We start from the raw sequence: 20,025 nt of genomic DNA, 5'->3' as shown, positions 1-20,025 counted from the left end.
CCTAAGTGGTTGGTTTGAAATGCTTGGGTAGGGTGTAACTGACAGAGTCTCATTTAAGTTTCAAATGGACGATTTTTGAGCTTTTAAATCCTGAGATACTAAATTTCAAGGAGCTTCGGTAGACTCATAGCTTTTATTAGTCAACCTCTTTGAAAGAAAAAAACCTCCTTGAGGACAGACAGAATCACTTTGAGAGAGGGGCCGTGACTTAAGAGACACGTGAAAAAGATCTCATCAAGCCCTTCTGTTCCAACTTCATAATACCGCTGCAGGCAGCAAACTCCTAGGAAGATGCCATTACTTCTGCACCTGAATGTCCTAAAGTAGCAAATCTAACTTTGTTAGTTTCTTGCCCTGCTGTCGTCTGCTCTTACAAAAATTATCAAAGCATTGGGAGTTCCCTCTGACAACCTAAATGTTTGATTTTTGAACTTGAAGCCTGAAGGTTGAGAGGACATGGCTGCGTATAGTGTATTATTGAGGGACATAGAAAAAAATAGGCTACAGACTATGTGGCCCCTGCCTGAGTCAAGAAACCCCGGACGACAGCTACCTGTATTCTTCAGATGCCTGTCTGCCTGACATGGTCACACACCATTTGCTGAAAACACATTTGATGGACATAAAGGTTCAGCTAATATTAAGGATTCAGGATATACAGTGGATCTTTGGGTATCACATAAACAATATCATGAGTGTCCATGTGATGGTCAGTGTGAAAGTTGCTTCAAAATGTGTGTGTATGCGTGTTTTAAAATTAATTTCATGCTTAGTTTGTGAGTCCTATGCCATTCTAATATGGTTACATCTGTACTTCCAGCCATAAACCCCACAGAAGCTATTTCCAGTCCTTAGGGACTCCGAAATTAGTTTTTGCTTGAGGTTCTCGCCACCCCCTCCCCCGAACACCATGCTTAATTGCTGGATACTGCACTGGAATTGCTTAAACTGTTTTAATTTGTGATTTCCCTAAAAATAAAACCTTAACAGAATCAATGTGATTGCAAAGGGCTCCCCAAGGAATCCAACTGGAGTTCTGTAAGCTGCATGGTTAGGAGGGCATTATCCAAATTCAGGCTGCACTTCTTTGGTAAAATAGGGGCTTAGCTTAAGACTCCATGAATCATCACTGATGCAAAATCAAAGTCAATTATGAAGGTAATTGAGAAACAACCTGTTCCTATATATAGCCAGACACATGATCCTCCACAAGGCCTGCCGAGTTGACACCATCACTCAAAGCTTTGCACTCAGTCCCCCCTGAGCAGGCAGGCAGAAGAGCAAAAAGAAAGTGAAGTCTTAAGATATCTGTTGGCAAATCATAATGACAAACTCGGGGAAATGTGTGCAGTGCATAGCTCATGAAAGCACTTATTGTAAATGAGATAATTTAATCAATTACGTTTCCTAATGTACTAAACCGAATGTTTCATTTTCTGCTTCTGCACATCTTAAATTATCTTCAGGTGCTTTATGAGATTTAATCATAGTTAATAGAAACTTCATTACCATCAAATGTGCTTTCAATAAATGTTGTGTAACAATGTCAGGAGGTGCTGTAAAATATGGTGGGTTCTGAATGGCAAACATGCACCCCCGGAGTCAGACTGAAAAATGGTTATGTTCAGACAAAGAGACTCCTGAAGGCTTGGGGGATGTGGCTTCCTGAAAGGCTTTGCACTTCTGAGGAGGAGCAGGTAGGGGATTGGTACGCTCACAACAGGAGTGAGAGTATCTTGCTTTCCCCTGGAACATAACTCAGTGCTATGCATTCTGTCTTCCTCTCTTCCATGTGGTGTTTGTAGCTACTGAAAAGAGAACTCAGCAGGAATCCAACCGCTAGGACTGGAAGTAGCCACCTCTAGGGCATGCCAAGCTGAAGCTCTGCCCAGTGTTAACTTCTTCAATGTAGAATTATTTTTCTCTGACCCTAACTTTAATCCATTCCATTAACCATCTTCTCTGTCAGTAGAGCCTACCATCAAATCAGTTGTCTAATCATAAACTTGGACAATCTCCAAGTTCCCTCTGGCTTCATCCCTTTTTTTTGTGCAAATACCAAATGAATCATCATATGCTGGCTATTCTCCCACCTAAGCAGATCTCCAATTCATCCATTTATATCAGTTCTAATCCATTCCTCCATTCATTCAACAGATAATTATTGAGTGTTTACATTATGCTAGTAGATATTCCAGGACATAGAGTCAACAATGAGCAGTGTATGCAATTTCCACTTCTCTAAACCTCACAGTCGAACTGAAGAGATAGAAATACATTTGCAAAAAAGAAAATGATGTGGAGTGCCTGGTGGTATGGAGCTGGTAGGAAGGGTTAGGCGGAGGAAGAATAGAGGGGAAGGGACTTGGGCAGAGGCTGCTGTGGGTTTTCAGTGTAAGGTTTGCAGAAAAGCTCTCTGCAACAAAATTACATTGGAGAAAAGACTCAAAACATTCTGGCGGATTGGGAGGCAAGAATTTAAGGCAAATGGAATGGCAAATGCAAAGGCTGTGAAATGGACACATATTTGAAATCTCTAAGGCACTGCATGGGGTCAGGATTTCTAGAACAGTGTTGTCAGGCCAATGGCCTTCAATTCCTGTTGCATTAAACTCAGATGCTGGTAGTTACTACATGTTTCATAAGTGTTAGCTTGTTTTACTGCAAACTGTTCAGTGGTTTATTACCATTAAAGTGAAAAATCAAGAAGTGAGCTTCTACATAGTAATAAAGGAGACATTTTCCTCTGCTATAAGAAATATTAAAGGAAACTATATAGAAAGTTTATGCAGCTCATGTTTTTGGAGGTTCAAGTCCAATATTCCTTTGGCATGTGGTGAAGGTGGCACATAACAACTGTACAAGAAGAATGGAGAAGACCACACACGGAGAGCTCCAAGCCCTACCTTTGGCTTCTTAACAGCTCTCTAGTAAGAGTTGTTTCTGGGGCTACATTGACAGTGACCTAAGACCCAACCACTAGACTCACCTCCTAAACACCATAAGTGGGTTAAATTTCCATCCTCTTAGTAGTATTATCTGATAATTTTTAAGGTTAAGCCATGTGAAATTGGGGAGCATATGGTATTCAAACTACAGTTGTAAAATTTTTTTCTTCAGTAGATACTCACTGAATAATTGTACCATACACATAGACTTGCTTTACTGAGATTTGCAGGGGAAAAAAAGAAATGCATTTTCTGTATAATTTCTTTTGTAAAACTTTTCTACAGTTGTATTTGTTTCTTTCTATTGGAAAGGCAGATCAACAGAAGTGGAAACGGAAAGATTCATCTGCTGGTTCCCTCCTAAGTGGCCACAATGGCCGAAACTGAGCCAGTCAATTTGGGCTGTCCTCTACATCTTACCCAAGCCACAATCATGGAGCTAGATGGAAAGTGGAGTAGCTGGAACATGAACCAGCTCCCATATGGGATCTTAGTGCCTGCAAAGCAAATATTTTAGCCACTAAGCACTTGTGCTGGACCCTCTGTATAATTTCAATGCAAACTACAAAGTGATAGATAATTGGGAAAAGCAAGAAAGTAATTGTAATGATCATCTCCTATCTATGTGTTGTTGTGCAGCAAATTAGGCAGCCACTTGGACATCCATATCCCGTATTGGAGGGCTGGTTCTCATCATGGTATGCTGCGAGGCTGTGGATATTGGTTTAAGTGTTTGGGACCTTTTTTCTCCCAAGGGAGATACAGATGGAGTTACAGACTTTAAGTTTCAGCCTGGCCCAGACCTGGTTGTTGTAGACAATTGGAGAATGTGTACATGAAAGATATTTCTCTATTACTTTATCTTTCAAGTAGAAGAGAAAAAGTGTAAAGACTCCACCTTACCTCTTTTCCCCCAATACACTGCTAGCATGAAGAGTAGAACAACATTGATACCTGTCCTTGATGATTCCCACTGGGAAGACAGATCCTCAGAAGATGCAGGGTATGCCCTGGCAACTTAGTCTCCATCAACCTGTTGAATGGGACATGGAGGACACCCACAGAATTTTCTGCATCTTGAAGCAATCCTTTACATTCTCCGTAGACGTCTGGGCCCTCCCAGCTGATACTGGTTTCTGGCATTGAGGCTGTTCTCCCAGCCAATCTCTGACACCCTGCCTTTCCCCTATTTTGTCTAACAATTGCCCTTCCTTCCTACTGATTATTTTCTGTTACTGAAATAGGTCATTTTCCACAAATTGCATGGCTTGTTTTCTTTTTCAGAATCATTCCTACTGTGAATCTGTAATTTTCTTGCCATTCTCAGTCTTTTTGTTATCTCAGTTTAATCCCCTCATTAGTGTATGTCCTTTCTTACTACCATTTTTAGTGATTCTGCTAACTTTGTTCTTTTTAATAGACTTGGTAAAGGATTCTGCTCATTAACTACCCACAAACCCCCAAGCAGAGTAAACAAACAATAGACCAGAATGTTCCTCAGCATTGAAGTATCCTGGTCCACATATTAAAAGTTAATTTATAACTCCATCCCTCCTGCTAGTTTTCAAAAATAGAAAATTAAATGGAATAAGCAATTTTATGAAATGATGGAATTGAAATCCTGTTCCTTTTTGACCCTATCAACCTGGGCCCCTCTCTAAGAGGACAAAAAGCACAGTTCTGAGGTAGGATTGTCAGATAAAACATAAGGCCTTCAATCATGTTTGAATTTCAGATAAATATATTTTGAGTATAAATATTTGAGTGTAAATATTTCAGATAGAGTTTACATTTTGAGTATAAGTATTTTCTACGTACTGCATAAGAAGTACTTACACTAAAATTATTCAAGGTTGATGCAAAAGTTTGACTTATCTGTGTGTATTATATTTTCATATGCTAAATTGGGCAGCTTTGTGAAATAATATAAACTAAAACCATATATGAGGAACTAGTCTATTAAATATATGACCTTGATTGCTAGCTTCTGAAGAATGGTTGGAACTGAGCTGATTTGAGCAGGAGAATCATGCATTAAAAATGGATAATCTGAGCTGAGTTTTTGTTCATTTGTTTAAACGTACAGAAGTACAGAGTCCACTGGAAAAGCTAAGTACTGGATTTTGGCGGAAGATCTATGTAGATGAGAATTGAGAAAAATACCTGAAATAGAAGAAAGTTGAATCTTGAATCTTGAAGTGTCTTGAGCTGTAGGATTAGTCCACCTGGGAATGGACCCGAAGTCACTACCAGCTGAGATACAGTGCACTGGCAAAGTGCTTCAGAGTGATCCAAGGGTGGGATATGGGTGTTAGGCAAAGGAAACTGTGCCATGTTCGTGTTTCCCTGTGTCTGTCAATGCAGTTGAAATGGAAATGGTCCTGGAGATACATCCTTGAAGTCTGAGAGTAGCTTGCCAAAGGAATGGATAGAAACAAAACCTATGGTGATTCTTGTTGTTGTTCTCAACTTTTGTCTTTAGTCATGTAGTTTCCAGAAAAAGAGAATTTAAGAGAAGAAGTTATGTGGGGAAGCAGGGATTACAAATCTGTAAATCACTCAACACATATGAGAAGTAGCTAGAGATGCAGGTGGTGTCTAGTAAGCAGGATGGAAATAGGGGATTGGATCTTTAAAGAGGAGATGAGACAGGAGATGTTAATCTGAAACTGTTTGGGATCCAGGGAGCAGTTGGCACTGTCTGCCTGTGAGCAATTGTCCAATTCAATGAGAAGAGGGAAAGGAAATTGGGCCAAGAACAGTGTTAAAGCCTGTATTTAGAACTAGGAGGATGCAAGCTGGTTACTGAGCAGTAAGTAATAAGCAGGTCAAGAATCAAGAGAACGAAATTGAGAGAGCAGAGTTTGGTTATGTGCTTTGCTTTTTGAGTAGCATTAGCTCCTGTTGTGGTTCCTGTGAAATAGTGACATGGGGTAGGACAAGGACCTTTCCTATGGTGGACCCGCAAATGGCTTTCTTCGGGGACCGAGATTTGGGCAGAAGACAACTGGAAAGGGAAGCAGTCAAAGATTGGTGCAATGATTATGCAGCCTGAGGGCCAGGCAAATGCACAAAGATGTGAAATAACCACAAAGAAGGGAATGTCAAGTGCCTGGAAAATGAAATCAAAAGATCATTGATTTGTGCAAAAAGGATTTGAAAACTCATGCGTAGTTTTTCTTTTTTTTTAATGAAAGGATTTTTTATAAACTTTTTCCTTTATGGGCATGGGCTTCAAATGTGCTTTGTACCAAAATAAACTTACATATTTTATTTCTGTGAAAATTGTGATGTACATGGCATATATGTTCTGATAGAGAGTAGCATGCAAAATATTGCAGTTTAATAAAGACGACGGGGAAAATACAATACAGGGGTTGATATTTAGTCTAACTGCAAGGGTGCTGGTGAGGACGCCCATGTCCTACATCAGCTGCTGGATTCAACACTTGATTCCAGCTTCCTGCCAGTGCAGGTCCTAACAGGCCATGGAGCTGGCTCAAGTGATTTTGTCCCTGTCACCTGTCTGGAAGATAAGAGTTAAATTCCTAGGTTAAGCCCTACTCCATCCTAAGTTACTGTGAATATGTGGGTGAGGGAACCATTGGATAAGAGAGATTTTTCTTTTTCTCTCTGAGTCTCAATTTTTTAAACTTGAAAAGGAAAATATGAAACATAAATAGAGAATTTAAAGAAGAAAGAGATAAACAAGGACATTTGCATTTTTTTCTGTAAAGACTCACAAGATGTTATCAAGTGGTTAGTTACAAAGAAGCATTTGCTGGAAAAACAGATTTCTCTGCGTAATGCAATTTACAACTCTGAAAGGACTTTCTTAATCTTGGCTATGAGTTCATTCTATTTATTTTAACACTGAAAAGGATTCAGTGGCTGTAAAGTTCACAGACCAGATGAAGACATGTTTAATGCTAAAAATTTTTTTGATGGAAGGTCTTTTAAACAAGTTGACGTAAAAAGTAGTCTCCATGAGAAAGTTATGAGGAAGTCAGTTGAGGGAGGGTTTGTAGGGGAGATGATTAGAGCAATTGGACTATGCTTGTAGGTGAAAGGCAGGGCTCAGATGTAGAGGGAAAATGTAGAGATGCAAGATGGAAAGAGAATAAGGAATGAGGCCAGGTCCCTCTGCAGCCAGGAAAGGGCTGGATCAGAGCTGTTCTGATACAGAAGAGGAGCACACCTCTCGAGAATGGAGGAAAGGAGAAAAGAAAGGAAGGAACAGGGGGCTCTGGTCTTGAAGACAGGGAGCAAAGCATGGGGCAGCTGCTGTGATGAGAAATGATATATGGTCATAAAATATGAATAAAATAATTACTAAGATGCAAGGAACCATTTTGTTTATTTGGGAGGTAGAGACACACAGAAAGATGTCTTTGTGCATCTTTCCATCTCTGGTTCACTCTCCACAGCCGTAACTGGGCAAGGTTGAATCCAGGAGCCGGGGACTCTATCCAGGCTTTCCACGTGGATGGCAGGGTCCCAAGTACTCCAGGGTGTGCAGCCACAGGGAGCTGGACAGTTTGTGCCTTCCCCAGTCAGGTAAGTGAACCTGGTGCAGGTATAGGAATAATCTTGAGAAGGATTGCAGTCAGTCTTAGGCAGATTGGAATACAGAAGGCTATATTCAAACCTTGCAGAAAGGGCCCAGCACGATGGCTCGGTGGCTAAAATCTTGTGCCTTGCCTGTGCTCTGATCCCAAATGGGCAAAGGTTCATGTCCATTGGAGAAAGAGCCATCAGAAAGATGGTCTTTGTTTCTGTCTCTCCTTCTCTCTGTGTATCTGCCTTTCCAATAAAGATAAATAGATCCTAAAACAAACAAATAACCTTGCAGAAGGTGTAGCTTTGTCATCAACTGCAAGGTAAGAGTATGAGGACCATTCCAAAGTTTATGAAAAGTACATATTAGGAGCCAATTTCAAGATTTTTACCCTTGAAAGTTCACCTTTTAATTTCTTTTCTGAGGACATGCTCAAAGTACCCTCATTCATGCCTACCTCCTAGAGTTTGCTGATGATGCAAATGGGATCACCTCTGTAGTTCTAACAACTACATGCGCTGAGTTTCTGATGTAACAGGAAGACAGTGAGGCAAGGTGATCAAGTAAACCGAAGTTAAATGATGGGTAGGGAATGATGGAGAGCTTTGATGCTGGAGCTTGGGGCTGATTCATAGCTCTCATCAGTCATGAGTCTTTGTACATTGCAGGATGTTTCCCTGCCTCAGTTTCCACAACTAAATGGGAAAGCTTTCCCAAGGTTGTTAGAAAGATTCAGGAGAGTTAGCAAGTGAAAAGGACTAGAACAGTATCTTGTATACTATGCACTGTTTCACACTTGGCAGCTGTTGATGTGGGTCACAGTTTTAAAACAACATCCACAACACCAACAGTGAGGTTTCTCAGGATAGGACATTTTAGTGGCAAAGATGTTGATTGGTTTGGGGCTTGCAAAATTCCAAGGATTGAGAATATAACTAGCATTGCTTTACACAGTTGACCATTGGAAGGCTATTTTCTGACATGTTGAAGGAAAATTGTTTGCCTCTTGACAACAAAGATAATCAACCCTCACAGGAACATCTGTTATATCACAATGAAGTTTTCAATGAAAGAGTTTGGCAGGTGGTTCAGTGTCTACAGCCATGCTTGCCCTCACGATGCTTACTAGGATTGTCTTTTCCTGGCATGTGGAGGAATTCTACATTGGCAGGTGGCTGGTTTGTGTTCCATCATCTTGTCTCTCCTAGGCCTTTCCTGGGGCTCTTTTTGTAAGGATTTGTAACTCACTGCCTGTTCTATGTTTAACAATTCCAGTTTATTGGTCTTTTGTTCTTAATTAGGAAGAATGGTAACTTCCTAGCTAAAAGAAGGTACTCAAGGAAATCAGGTTTGGCAAGGTACTTGCTAGGTGCCTGTAGGAGAACAACAGAAGTGCTGGTTCTCAGTAGCATGTTTGAGTCATGCCAAATAGATACCAAAGTGGAAAGTTAAGGAATTGAGATTAGATGAGGACATGTCATTCTGTGTCATTCACCTGAGAGAAAAAGTTCAACCAACTAAACAGCCCTTATTTTGGGCTGTCTCTGGGGACACTAATTAATAGAAAGCTTGGATGTGATGATAATTCATAAAGCCATCAACTTTATTAATACCTGTGCACAGATCATGAAGTTCAAAGGGGCTTTGCAAGGTCATTTAGTCTTTCTCATCAGCTTTGACCAAAAAAGAAAAATAAAATAATTGGAGATTATTAAAAGCTGTCCTGTCTTTCAGAGACTTTCAGAGGATTTCACAATGTCCCTCCAAAATGCTGTTCAGTGTTTTTTTTAACAACTCCCACTGGAGGAAAGGTTGTTTTATGTCTAGCCAGTCACAGTTGCTATAATCAAAGGCCAGGTCTGCCTTTGCAGATCTTGTTAGAGATGACAGAGAATTGGTTCCCAGCTTCATTATAAATTAACAGCCATTGAACATTGATTGTGAGTCTGTTTTTTTCTTATTCAAACCCTACATGTGTTCTAGATCACCTCAGTCACTTTGTAGCTCTCTGGCCCAAAGAAACCAGTTTTTTGTTTTTCCTTATTTCTCATTTCCACCTCCCTGTTAGTATTTGTAGACTTTCATCCATTCCTTTTAGCAATGAGCACATATCTCAGTGTTTTGTTTTAATTTGAGATATAAGAGATTTCTGTCAGTTGTTTACATGAGTTTTTTGAGAAACAGGCATGTGCGTGCACGCATGCACATACACAGAGGAAGGGGAGATTCATCATGATCCCAACCACTGATTCACTCATAAGATGTGCATAGCAACTGGGGCTGGGCTAAGGTCAAACTGTCATCTGGCCCTACTGTGGTGGCATGGGAAAGGCAAGAGAAGATGTTCTGAATGTTTGCGTGTCACCCACATGGAAGATCTTGCTGAAATGGCTAGCTCCTGGCTTCACCCTGGCCCAACCCAGGCCAATGTGGCCATCTTTGGAATGACCCAGTAAATGGAAGCTTTCTGCCCCTTCCCTAACCCTCCCTGCTTTCTAACTCTGACTTTCAAATAGATAAATCAATATTAAATTGAAAAAAAGAGCTGGAACCTAGGAATCCAATCCGAGAGTCTTCTGTGTAGGTTGTAGGAACCAATTACTTGGAGTATCACTGCTGCCTCCAAGAGTGAACATTAGCAGAAAGCTATAGACAGGAGCCAGATTAAATGCGGGCACTCTGATATGAGATGGATGAGTCTCAATCCCCTCCTCAGCAGTAGGCCAACCACTTACTGTCCTTTTGTCATAGTTGTAATGGCACAGTGCTTCCTATTACACGTGAGGTTCTTGCCAAAAACTGTTGACTCTTACATAGAAGGGGAAAAAAGGATGGAGAATGTAGGAAGGATATCAATAGCCTATTAATATGGAAAATTTCTTTTATGAAAGAGAGAAAATTATCTTTCACTCCCAGAAAAGAAGAGCCTAGTTCAAAAATTACTTAGGCCAGACAAAAAAGCCTTGTTGTATGAATGCGAGAGAATGGGTAGGCATAAACAAATATGTAGGTAGCTACAAATGCAGAGAGGGTCAGGAGCATTACTGTGAACCTGAGACTGGTTTCTTTAAACCGCTCTTCCCACAGTTGGAGGCCACACAATCAACTAATCAATAGGGGTGCACCATGATTTGCAAGCTTCTAAGAGAAATTATAGAGGTCTAATAGCCTTAAAATGGTTTACAACAGGTAGGGAGAACAAATCACCCCACTGGCATTCAGATAATTAACAAGAAAAAAAAGATACAATCCTGAGTGCTAGGAGCCACAAGTGATCTATGAGAGAGTGTTGATTGTCAGCATTGATTGGATTGAGCCTTTATTGGATGAGGATGTGCTGGTGCTTGAAAGATGTGCACAGAGACAGAGGGGTTAAGATGCCCCATGGGATTAAGAGAATGCAGACATACTTAAAAAGGCATATCAAAAACTGACATTAAAAACTTATTTGGTGGATGAGCAGTAGTGTTTGATGTGAAAAGTTAAGTTGCTGTTTAGAACACATGTATGCCGTATTTGGAGTGCCTGGTTTGTATCCAGGGTACTTTACTTCCAATCCAGCCCCCCCCCAATTATGTGTGGAAGTAATGAGATGACTGCTCAGATAATTGTGTCTGCCACCCATATGTAGGAGCTGGATAGAGTTCTGGAACCCCGTCTTGCTCCTGGGCTGGCCTCTGATGATGTGGGCGTTCGGAAAGAATGCCAGAGAAGGATAAAGGAGATTTTTTTTAATCTGCCTTCTCCATGTTGAGTGTAAATAAACATTAAAAGTTGATTTTGATGCAAGTTTTTGAAACCCATATATATATACATGGGGTCTCCAAAAAGTTCACAGAAAATGTATATTATGAAAGAAGTATGCTTGGGTTTCAACATTTTGGCACCTAGGTAAATTAGTCTTTTAATGTCAACTTTCCAAGGACTTCTTACAGTACACTTTTATCACACTGACCCTCCCCTAGCACCACCCACCTAGCAGGTCAATGACTTCCGGCTGACTTTGGGGTGAATGACAATGAGGCAAAGGGCTGACAGGAGCACAGGATCAATGGGGAGAAAGGGCCTGGGTGGTGCCTGCCCTGTGGTCCTGTTGCTAGAGCCAGTCTCGTGAAAGAGAGAATTGTTGTTCTTCCCAGCCAGTCCCTAATCTTCCTCTTTTTAAAAAGACTTATTTATATTCATTGGAAAGTCAGATTTACAGATAAAAGGAGAGACTTTTTTTTTTTTCACCTACTGGTTCACTCCCCAGATGACTGCAGTGGCTGGAACTAAGCCAATCCAAAGCCAGGAGCCATGGAGCTTGAGGCTCCCCTGGGTCTCCCATGCAGGTTCAGGGTCCAAAGCTTTTGGGCCATCTTCCAGGGCCTCAAGCAGGGAGCTGGATGGGAAATAGAGCAGCTGGGGCACAGATCAGCACCCATATGGGATGCCTATGCTTGGAGGTGGGGGATTACCCAGTTAGCCAACTACACTGGCCCCCACATCTTTTGAAAAGTTGTCACACGTGCACTCACACACATGCATGTACATGACGATGTGTACAAAACTTCAAGTGCATGGGTGTCCGCAGACACACACATATATGCAAACACCCATACCCATTTGCACACGCACATGCAATTAACATTCTTCTATGAAGTCAGAGTAGAAAATGTGAAGCTATCCTGAAAGTACATATGGGCCAATCCTGAACATAAACAAAAGTTTTGCTAAAACTATAGTGAATATATGAAGATCCTTATTGGGAAGAGTAATCAGTCAACAGTGAGGCAGAAACATGAAACGAGGAACGAGAATGAGATGTGCGCACACTGATACTTAGGGAAAAAAGGAAGAAGAAAGCAACGTAAGAATTTGCATTGTAGGTAAAGGCCTCTGAAAGTGGGTCTTTTAAGACGTGGAATGTGTCTTTGAGGTTGCTCGTGCAAGCAGGATCTCCCCAGGAGATGATTCTTGGAAAATGAATTCCACCCTGTTTCTCTTTGAATAGCAAACCCTCTGAGCCGGCTCATGGCTGGACATCAGGCAACCCTGCCCACCATCAGGGTGAGCCGTAGTGCCTGCACTTCGTTCCCTACCTCACCACAGGGCCTTTTCTATCATTGAAAACACCCTAATTTAGAATTCCCTTCTCTTGACCTAGGTCAAATGGATTCTAGAAATGTTCCTGAGGGAGGAAGCCCTGTGAACCCTCTAAAATATTTAGATTTAGGTCAGAAGGGATATGTGGATTATTTCCCAAAACAAAGCAAAACAAAAACATGATTTGTATCTGCCGAAAGAAGGGGAATTCTGGTTACCTGGGCAGTGACCAAAAAAAGGCGGGGGGCATGTTGGAATCTAAGGGGAGGAAAGACAACTTGCCCTTGTACTGTTTTGTCACAGAATGTTCATATCCAGGGTTGCCCATTCTTAACCCAGGCATTTCGCCTTTGCCATGGTCCTGGCTTCTATAAGTTCCTAGTTGAATGTCTGGGAGACTAACAGTGTCTTTGTCTGCTTTGCCAAGTCAGCAGCCGAGCAGCTGCATTGGGTATGCTGCCCGGCTGCTGCTCTGTGTGTGCTAATTTGCTAAGCAGGTGTGTTCTCCCAGATACACCTTTTAAGGTGATCTTGTCATCAGTCAGCAAAGCCCAAGGAAAATGGAGAGGAAGCAGGGAGTATGAGGCTAATTGGTTTCTGTCCAAAGCTCTCCTGCTGCTCTGTACAGCTCAGCCTGGTACATCTGCTATGCCTGTGTCCTCCCTGGAATTGGCGTGTCATTGTTCTCTCCCAGGGACTTCAGTGAGTAGAGATGGGTGGGAGCTTGTGTGGAATGGCATTTGCGCTCTTTCTGCCCCTGCATAGGACCAACAGCCATGGGAACTGAGACATTCCTGACTGCACACAAGCTTCTAAGTGTTTGGAGAAGTAGTCTCATTATTTCTCCCTCTCCCTCTTGAACCATCATGAAGGTGAAACGAAGGTTAAGTCACACCATCTTTCTCAGCACCCATCACAGAGCTCAGTTAACCAAAGATGTCTGATAATCTCTTGACTTTTCAGATACTACGGGGGGAGGGAGGAGGGGAAGAGACACTTGGGTTCACCCTTGCTCATCATTTTTATGTGTTTACTATCCTGCTGCTGAACTAGTTCTGTTTGATTTCTTTGCTCACTCTTTAATTTGGTAGCACCTTATTTTACAGTCCACTAACTTTGTTGAAAACACATTCACTTTACTTGTGTGGTTAGTATTACTCATTTGAGAACATAAGTACCGTATTAAGGTGCAGTGAATGCATAGTAAGTGTTGTGCAATTACAAGGTGAATATATGATGGGTTTATTTTATCCTCTCAGCCCAACACAGGGTGACATCGTAATTACTTTTGGACCCATTAAGTGTACTTACCACGTAATCTGTAGGAAGATTAATTATGCACTTAGCATTTGCCACCTTCCATTTCCACATAGTTTCCAAGATTACACCTCTTTTAGGTTGATGTTGCCTTGCAAAAATTGCTTATGCTGAACTGCATAGGCATTAGAACTTTGCTTCATGAATGAGCCACACCCTCATGTGCATCTGAAAAAAGGGGGGAGGGAAAGCAGCTACAGCATATCTTGGGGGGTGGGGGACCACCTATACTCTAAATTCCAACTAACGCTTTTATTTTTGCTTTGCTCATGCATTCGATAGGATGGAGTAGGAGAGGTATGGGAGAAACAGCATGTGTCCCCATTAGAGACAAGTCCTCAGTCACAATAAATCCCAGAACCTGGCATTGAACAGTGTCAGAAAACCTTAACCAATGACAGAGCTGTACCTAGGACCAAGACCTTCCTCTCAGCACAAAACCTCTCCTAATGGTTGTATATCCCCAAACTGATGCTGTCAGTGTCCTCCAAATCTAAGCACTTTTGTGCCAAAACTAAAATTCCTATTACCCTAGTCTTCTCTCTGTGGATCCCTAGATTTTGTGTGACCTCCCTGTCCTAGAGCACTCTGGCAATGCATGTGCCCCAGTTCATCTAAACAGATCAGCTCACCCATATTTTGTCATTGTATGTAGGATGCTCTTCCCACAGAACGAAAAGAATACTTTTCAGATAAATGTGACTTGCTAAAATAAAGAGTTGTCTATATTAAATGGAAAAAAATATTTTCTTTATAAAATTGATTCTCTGCAAGACTCTATTACACGGTAAGCTACCTTAATGCAGTTGAGATACTTGGCTAGCATCGCTTTGATTGATTTAGGGCATTTTAGAAACATTATTGTGTGAAACAGCATACAACTTAGCCCTGGCTTGCATATGTCATTTTCTCTAAGCATTCACTCCAAAATCCAACAGCATCTCATGTTGTGTCCTGTGAAGACAGGGGAGGGTGCCTTGGCTTTAGGCCCACATTAGTCATTGAGGATTTCTCTTGTGTCTTTCAGGCATTGAGAATGCCAGCGACATTGCTTTGTACTCGGGCTTGGGTGCTGCCGTCGTGGCTGTGGCCGTCCTGGTCATTGGGGTCACCCTCTATAGACGGAGCCAGAGTGACTATGGCGTGGATGTCATCGACTCTTCTGCATTGACAGGTGGCTTCCAGACCTTCAACTTCAAAACGGTCCGTCAAGGTTAGCGGCATAGGCCCCCAACATCTCATCCCCAGAATGGCAGGCTACGCTCACACAGGAACGTCATTGCTCTCCTTGGCCCTGTGTGAAAGTAGCTCTTCGCCGTGGGAGCCGCTGCCAGAATGCCTAAGTGAGGAGATCATGCTCGGTAAACTGATTGCTTAGGTCCTTGGTTACTGGGGTCAAATGGAACTTTGTTTACCATTACCAACATTTTAAATAAGATGTCTTTTTTTATATTATGTGAACTTAGCCAGGTATTACTATATCCCAAGTTCTGCAACTTCTTATTTTAGTTAATTCACAGTGTCATAAAATACCAGTTACTCAAAACTGAAGATCACCCCCTAAATCACAACCTGCCAGACATATTTTTTACCCTGTTTATGAGGTAAGACTAGTTTTTTGGCATTTTGGGTTTTGTTTTTTGCTTCTGTTTTAAATAACTAAAAGGATGTTGGAGGGTTTAAGATGGGTCATTTAGCCAGGACACAAACAATTCCATCAAATTAACTCTATCAAGGACAAGCCATCTTTTGTTGTGGGAGAATGTAAACTTCTTTTCAAGCTATAGCTGTACTTATTTTCAAAACAGACATTTAATTCTCTTCAATGAACCAAATCTATTCCTGATTGTGAGGTGAGAGTCAAACCTATATGGCTTTTATTTGAGAACAAATGAGGTCATCTCTTGTCTGAGTGAAAAGATTGTGACCTGGGGCTTCATCAGCTACATTTGTCTCATTATTTTTCTTTATTGGCTGTCAATGGACCCCATAGCATAGAGCCTTGGCTGGGATTGACAGACTCCTAAAAGGAAAACCTCAGCATGATCTGGAAATAAAAAGGAGGTAGATAACAAGGATGAGAGGCCGTCTTCTCACTGTTTATTCCCGGGAACTTCAAGTATAAAACAACCCCTAAATGTGAGCACTTAGCTCAGTATGTTGATTTAATCAAAAGCAAATGTAACAAGAAAATTATTTTTATGCTATGTGACAAATTGGAAAATATGACCCTTTTAACTGAGAAGATGGGAATATCTTAGACTTTAACACTTAAAAATTGAAGGAATACATCAATATGAGAGACAGTTTAGGCCCCAAGTTCATAGACTTTGACGTCAGCCGTTATTTCAGTCTAAAACTTAGCTTTGTAATCTAGTTAATCATTGATCCTCTGTAAGCCTCATTTTTTAAATTTGAAAATCATAAATAAGAAAGAAATGGAGAAAGATGGAAAGGGATGAAATTAAAGATAGCATGTCCCAGAACACTTTACCATTTACTTCTCAAATGCCCTGTGGCACCCAGGGATGGAAGAGCCAGATTCTATGTCTCCTATATGGATGATAGAGACCCAACCACGTAAGTTGTCACCTTCAGCCTTGTAGAACCAACATCAACAGGAAGCCGAAATGAGGAACAGGGGCTGAGACTCAAACCCAGATACTCACATATGGAAATAGGTATCTCAGTTGCTAGACTGAACCCCACTCCTTAGTCTGTTTATACAGCTATAGTGTTAGGGCACTAACATCTACCTCAAATGTTCCTATGAGGCTGAAATCACCTAAAAAAATGTGGTTATTCCTTTGCCCATGAAAAGTGCTCATTGATTGAGTGAGTACAGTTCTAGAAGTTGACTACTTCCTTTGACCCTGGCCCAAGATACCAGCATGGAGTACCAGGGAGCAGATCAGAGTGGCAAGTTCCTTGGCCTGAACTTGGCGGGGAATGCCAGCTTTCCTAAGCTTACAGGTATCTGTGTGCTGGAACTTCTCAGAATTTACACGTGTTGTGAATCTCTGAAAGAATAAATGGCCTTGTGGTCAGCTGATTTTCCACCTCCCCAATGGAGGATAATGTGTTCAACATGGATGACCGTATGTTTTTCACCTCAACTCTCTTAGAACATGTCTTCTCCAGCAATGAATGTGGTACCCCTGGGAGAAAAACAGGGAAAGCTTTAAGTGAAATGTCATTCTTGGGGCAACCTAGGGCCTTGAGAAAGATTCTCTAGAGAAAACTTGCATTGATCAAGTTAAATTTCAGCTTTGAACTCTCCCAGATAGACATGCTTTTATGACCAGACATTTTTTCCACTCATGTCCTAATTACAGGATTTTTTTTCTTTTGTGTCTTTGTGTTCTGTGAGCTAGCAAGAACTTTTTAAGATGGCCAAACTTTTTAATTCAGAAGGTAGAATCTGCAGGTCAAATAGCCAGGAGACGTGGGGTATGATTTTTGTGGTCTCTATGATAGGAACTCCTGTTCTAAATTCTCTTTAGATGTAGAATGATCTGTTCCTTACTCCTCTTGCATGCAACGATCATAAACAGGGGTAAGGTCACAACCTGTGGAGCTCAGTATTATTCTTTAAGAATTACAGCTCTTTGATTAGGCCTATCTCTTGACACAGCAGCCCAAAGCGTGGGAAAAAAATTCCATCAACAAGGGATTTTTTTTCCCCTTGAAGTCCACAGTGTGACTTCATCTCATCTGTGTATTTTTATTTTATTCTGGAATCTTGGAGCATCTGAATAAGTAATAGGAAAAGCCAGAGTTAGAGATTTGCTAATGGCACTGCAAAAAATTATGAAAATGGAAAAATAATAGTGGCTAATACAATATGGTATATAACTGCAACATTTTCAAAAGTATACTTCCAACCTTTTTCTCAGGCCTCAAACGAAAACAGTTTAATAATGGTTTGGATTTCAATTTAAGATGTCACATTGATGGACTGAGACAGGTGGGAGGTTGGCGATCGAGGTTATTTTGCTATTCTCTAATAAATGACATTATTTCATCAGCAGAAAATATTACTGCATCTCTTCATAATATTGGACTTGGAAAAAAAATGTGGTAAACCCCAACAGATGACAGAATCCAATCTCTTAGAAAGATATATTTTTTTCCTTTTTGTCTTCATTTTGAGGTTGGGAAGAAGCCATTCTACACTGTTCCCCAAGTAGGATCTGAATCTTTCTTTGTTCCAGAGTGACAGATGTGTTACAAGAGCACAGAGTGATTTAGAAGACCCTCTGAGAATGCATCCCTTTTGCATCCTCGCCTCCAAGCCCCAGTAATAGCCATGAGTTGTACTTGAAATGTACTGGAACGGACTCAGTTTCTATTGTAAACAGCCCTGCCCAGTCACTACACTGTATCAGTCCATGTCTTTTAAAGAGGTGTGAGTTTTGCTACAAAAGGTTTTCCAAATACCCTTCCTGCTGAAGTTTCACTTTGCCCATTCAAATAATCATAACAATATTGGAGTTAGTTGCCTGTCGTAAACACAGAGCTTGTAAAGGTCTCTCCAAATGGAAGACTATGCTCAATGGCATACAAAGAATGTATGGTCCAGGCTGAACCTCCTGATGAAAACACTGTGACATCTGTTCCAATAACCCAGGGTGAACCTAGCAAGCTGGCTCTGATTGAAACACATGCCAGTTACACAGGTGGTTGGGCATTGGTAGAAGCAGAGTCAAAGGGCTAACTCTGGTGCTTTCAATTTCCAAGCAACAAGTCACTTTTCTTTGACCAGGTAACTCGCTACTTTTAAATTCTGCCATGCAACCAGACCTGACCGTAAGCCGGACGTACAGCGGACCCATCTGTCTGCAGGATCCTCTGGATAAGGAGCTCATGACAGAGTCCTCACTCTTCAATCCTCTGTCAGACATCAAAGTCAAAGTCCAGAGCTCGTTCATGGTCTCCTTGGGCGTGTCAGAGAGAGCGGAGTACCATGGCAAGAATCACTCAGGAACTTTTCCCCATGGAAACAACCGGAGCTTTACTACAGTGCATCCCAGAAACAAAGCTCCCTACATCCAGAACCTGTCATCTCTTCCCACCAGGACAGAGCTGAGGACCACTGGTGTGTTTGGCCATTTAGGGGGACGCTTGGTCATGCCCAATACAGGTGGGTGGCAAGTGTGTGTGTGTGTCTTCTGCTGTTTGTCAAACCACTTTGTATGTAATTGAGTCTCATAAGATTCTTTTTATGATATTTACCATCTCCTTCTCAGAGCATCAAACACTGAGGCTCCCTCCACCAGCAAGCTGATTTACTCAGCAAACCAAGCCAGCCCTGTGGTTTGCGTTCTCGATGTGTAGAATCAACACTCCACATGATGTCCTGTTAGAACTTATAGTCTTTTAAAAACAATTATTTTTTATTGGAAAGGCAGATTCACGGAGAGAAGGAGAGACACACATCTTCCATCTGGCAGTTCACTCCCCCAAAACAGCCTGAATGGCTGGAACTGAGCAAATCCAAAGCCAGGAGCCAGAAGGCTCTTTTAGGTCTCTCACATGGGTGTAGAGTCCCAAGGCTTTGGGCCATCCTCTACTTCTTGCACAGGCCACAGCAGAAAGCTGGATGGAGAGTGGAATAGCTAGAACACAAATCAGCACCTATATGGGATGTTGGCACTTTGATGTGGAAAATTACTCAGATTAAGTTGTCACACCAGTCACAGAACTGGTAGTCTTTTTTGCACAAGAGGTTTGTTTGGTCTCCACGGTTTAAATACCTTTGAAATACTGAGAACATGATGAGGAAGCACTGAAACCATTTTTTTTTGGCATGACTGCTAAGTACCATGTTCATATACACACCTGATTCACCTATTAGTATCTCTCAGGTTTCTAATTCAAGAATTTAGGGCCCAGTGCAGTAGCCTAGTGACTGACAAGCTCACCTTGTATGAGTCAAAATCCAAAACGATACCAGTTTGTGTCCCAGCAGCCCCACTTCCCATCCAGCTCCCTGCCTGTGGCCTGGGAAAGCAGTCGAGGACAGCCCAAGGCCTTGGGACCCTGCACTCACATGTGAGACCCAATGGAAGCTGTTGGCTCCTGGCTTTGGATCGGCAGCTTCTTCCATTGTGGCTA

General features: G+C 41.6%; 1 protein-coding gene across 1 annotated transcript in view; it reads left to right on the top strand.

Annotated features, from left to right (window-relative positions):
• UNC5D (unc-5 netrin receptor D) overlaps positions 1 to 20,025 on the top strand; it is a 543,052-nt gene that overhangs the window by 459,088 nt on the left and 63,939 nt on the right. The window contains exons 9-10 of the mRNA XM_004592710.2: positions 14,936 to 15,121; positions 18,674 to 19,051. Of these exons, the coding sequence (XP_004592767.1) occupies positions 14,936 to 15,121; positions 18,674 to 19,051 (564 nt within the window). The remainder of the gene's footprint in view (positions 1 to 14,935; positions 15,122 to 18,673; positions 19,052 to 20,025) is intronic.

Source organism: Ochotona princeps, chromosome 11, assembly GCF_030435755.1.
Source record: "Ochotona princeps isolate mOchPri1 chromosome 11, mOchPri1.hap1, whole genome shotgun sequence".
Taxonomy (NCBI): domain Eukaryota; kingdom Metazoa; phylum Chordata; class Mammalia; order Lagomorpha; family Ochotonidae; genus Ochotona; species Ochotona princeps.
The sequence above is the reverse complement of the archived record's forward strand: the minus strand, read 5'-3'. Positions and strand labels throughout refer to the sequence as shown.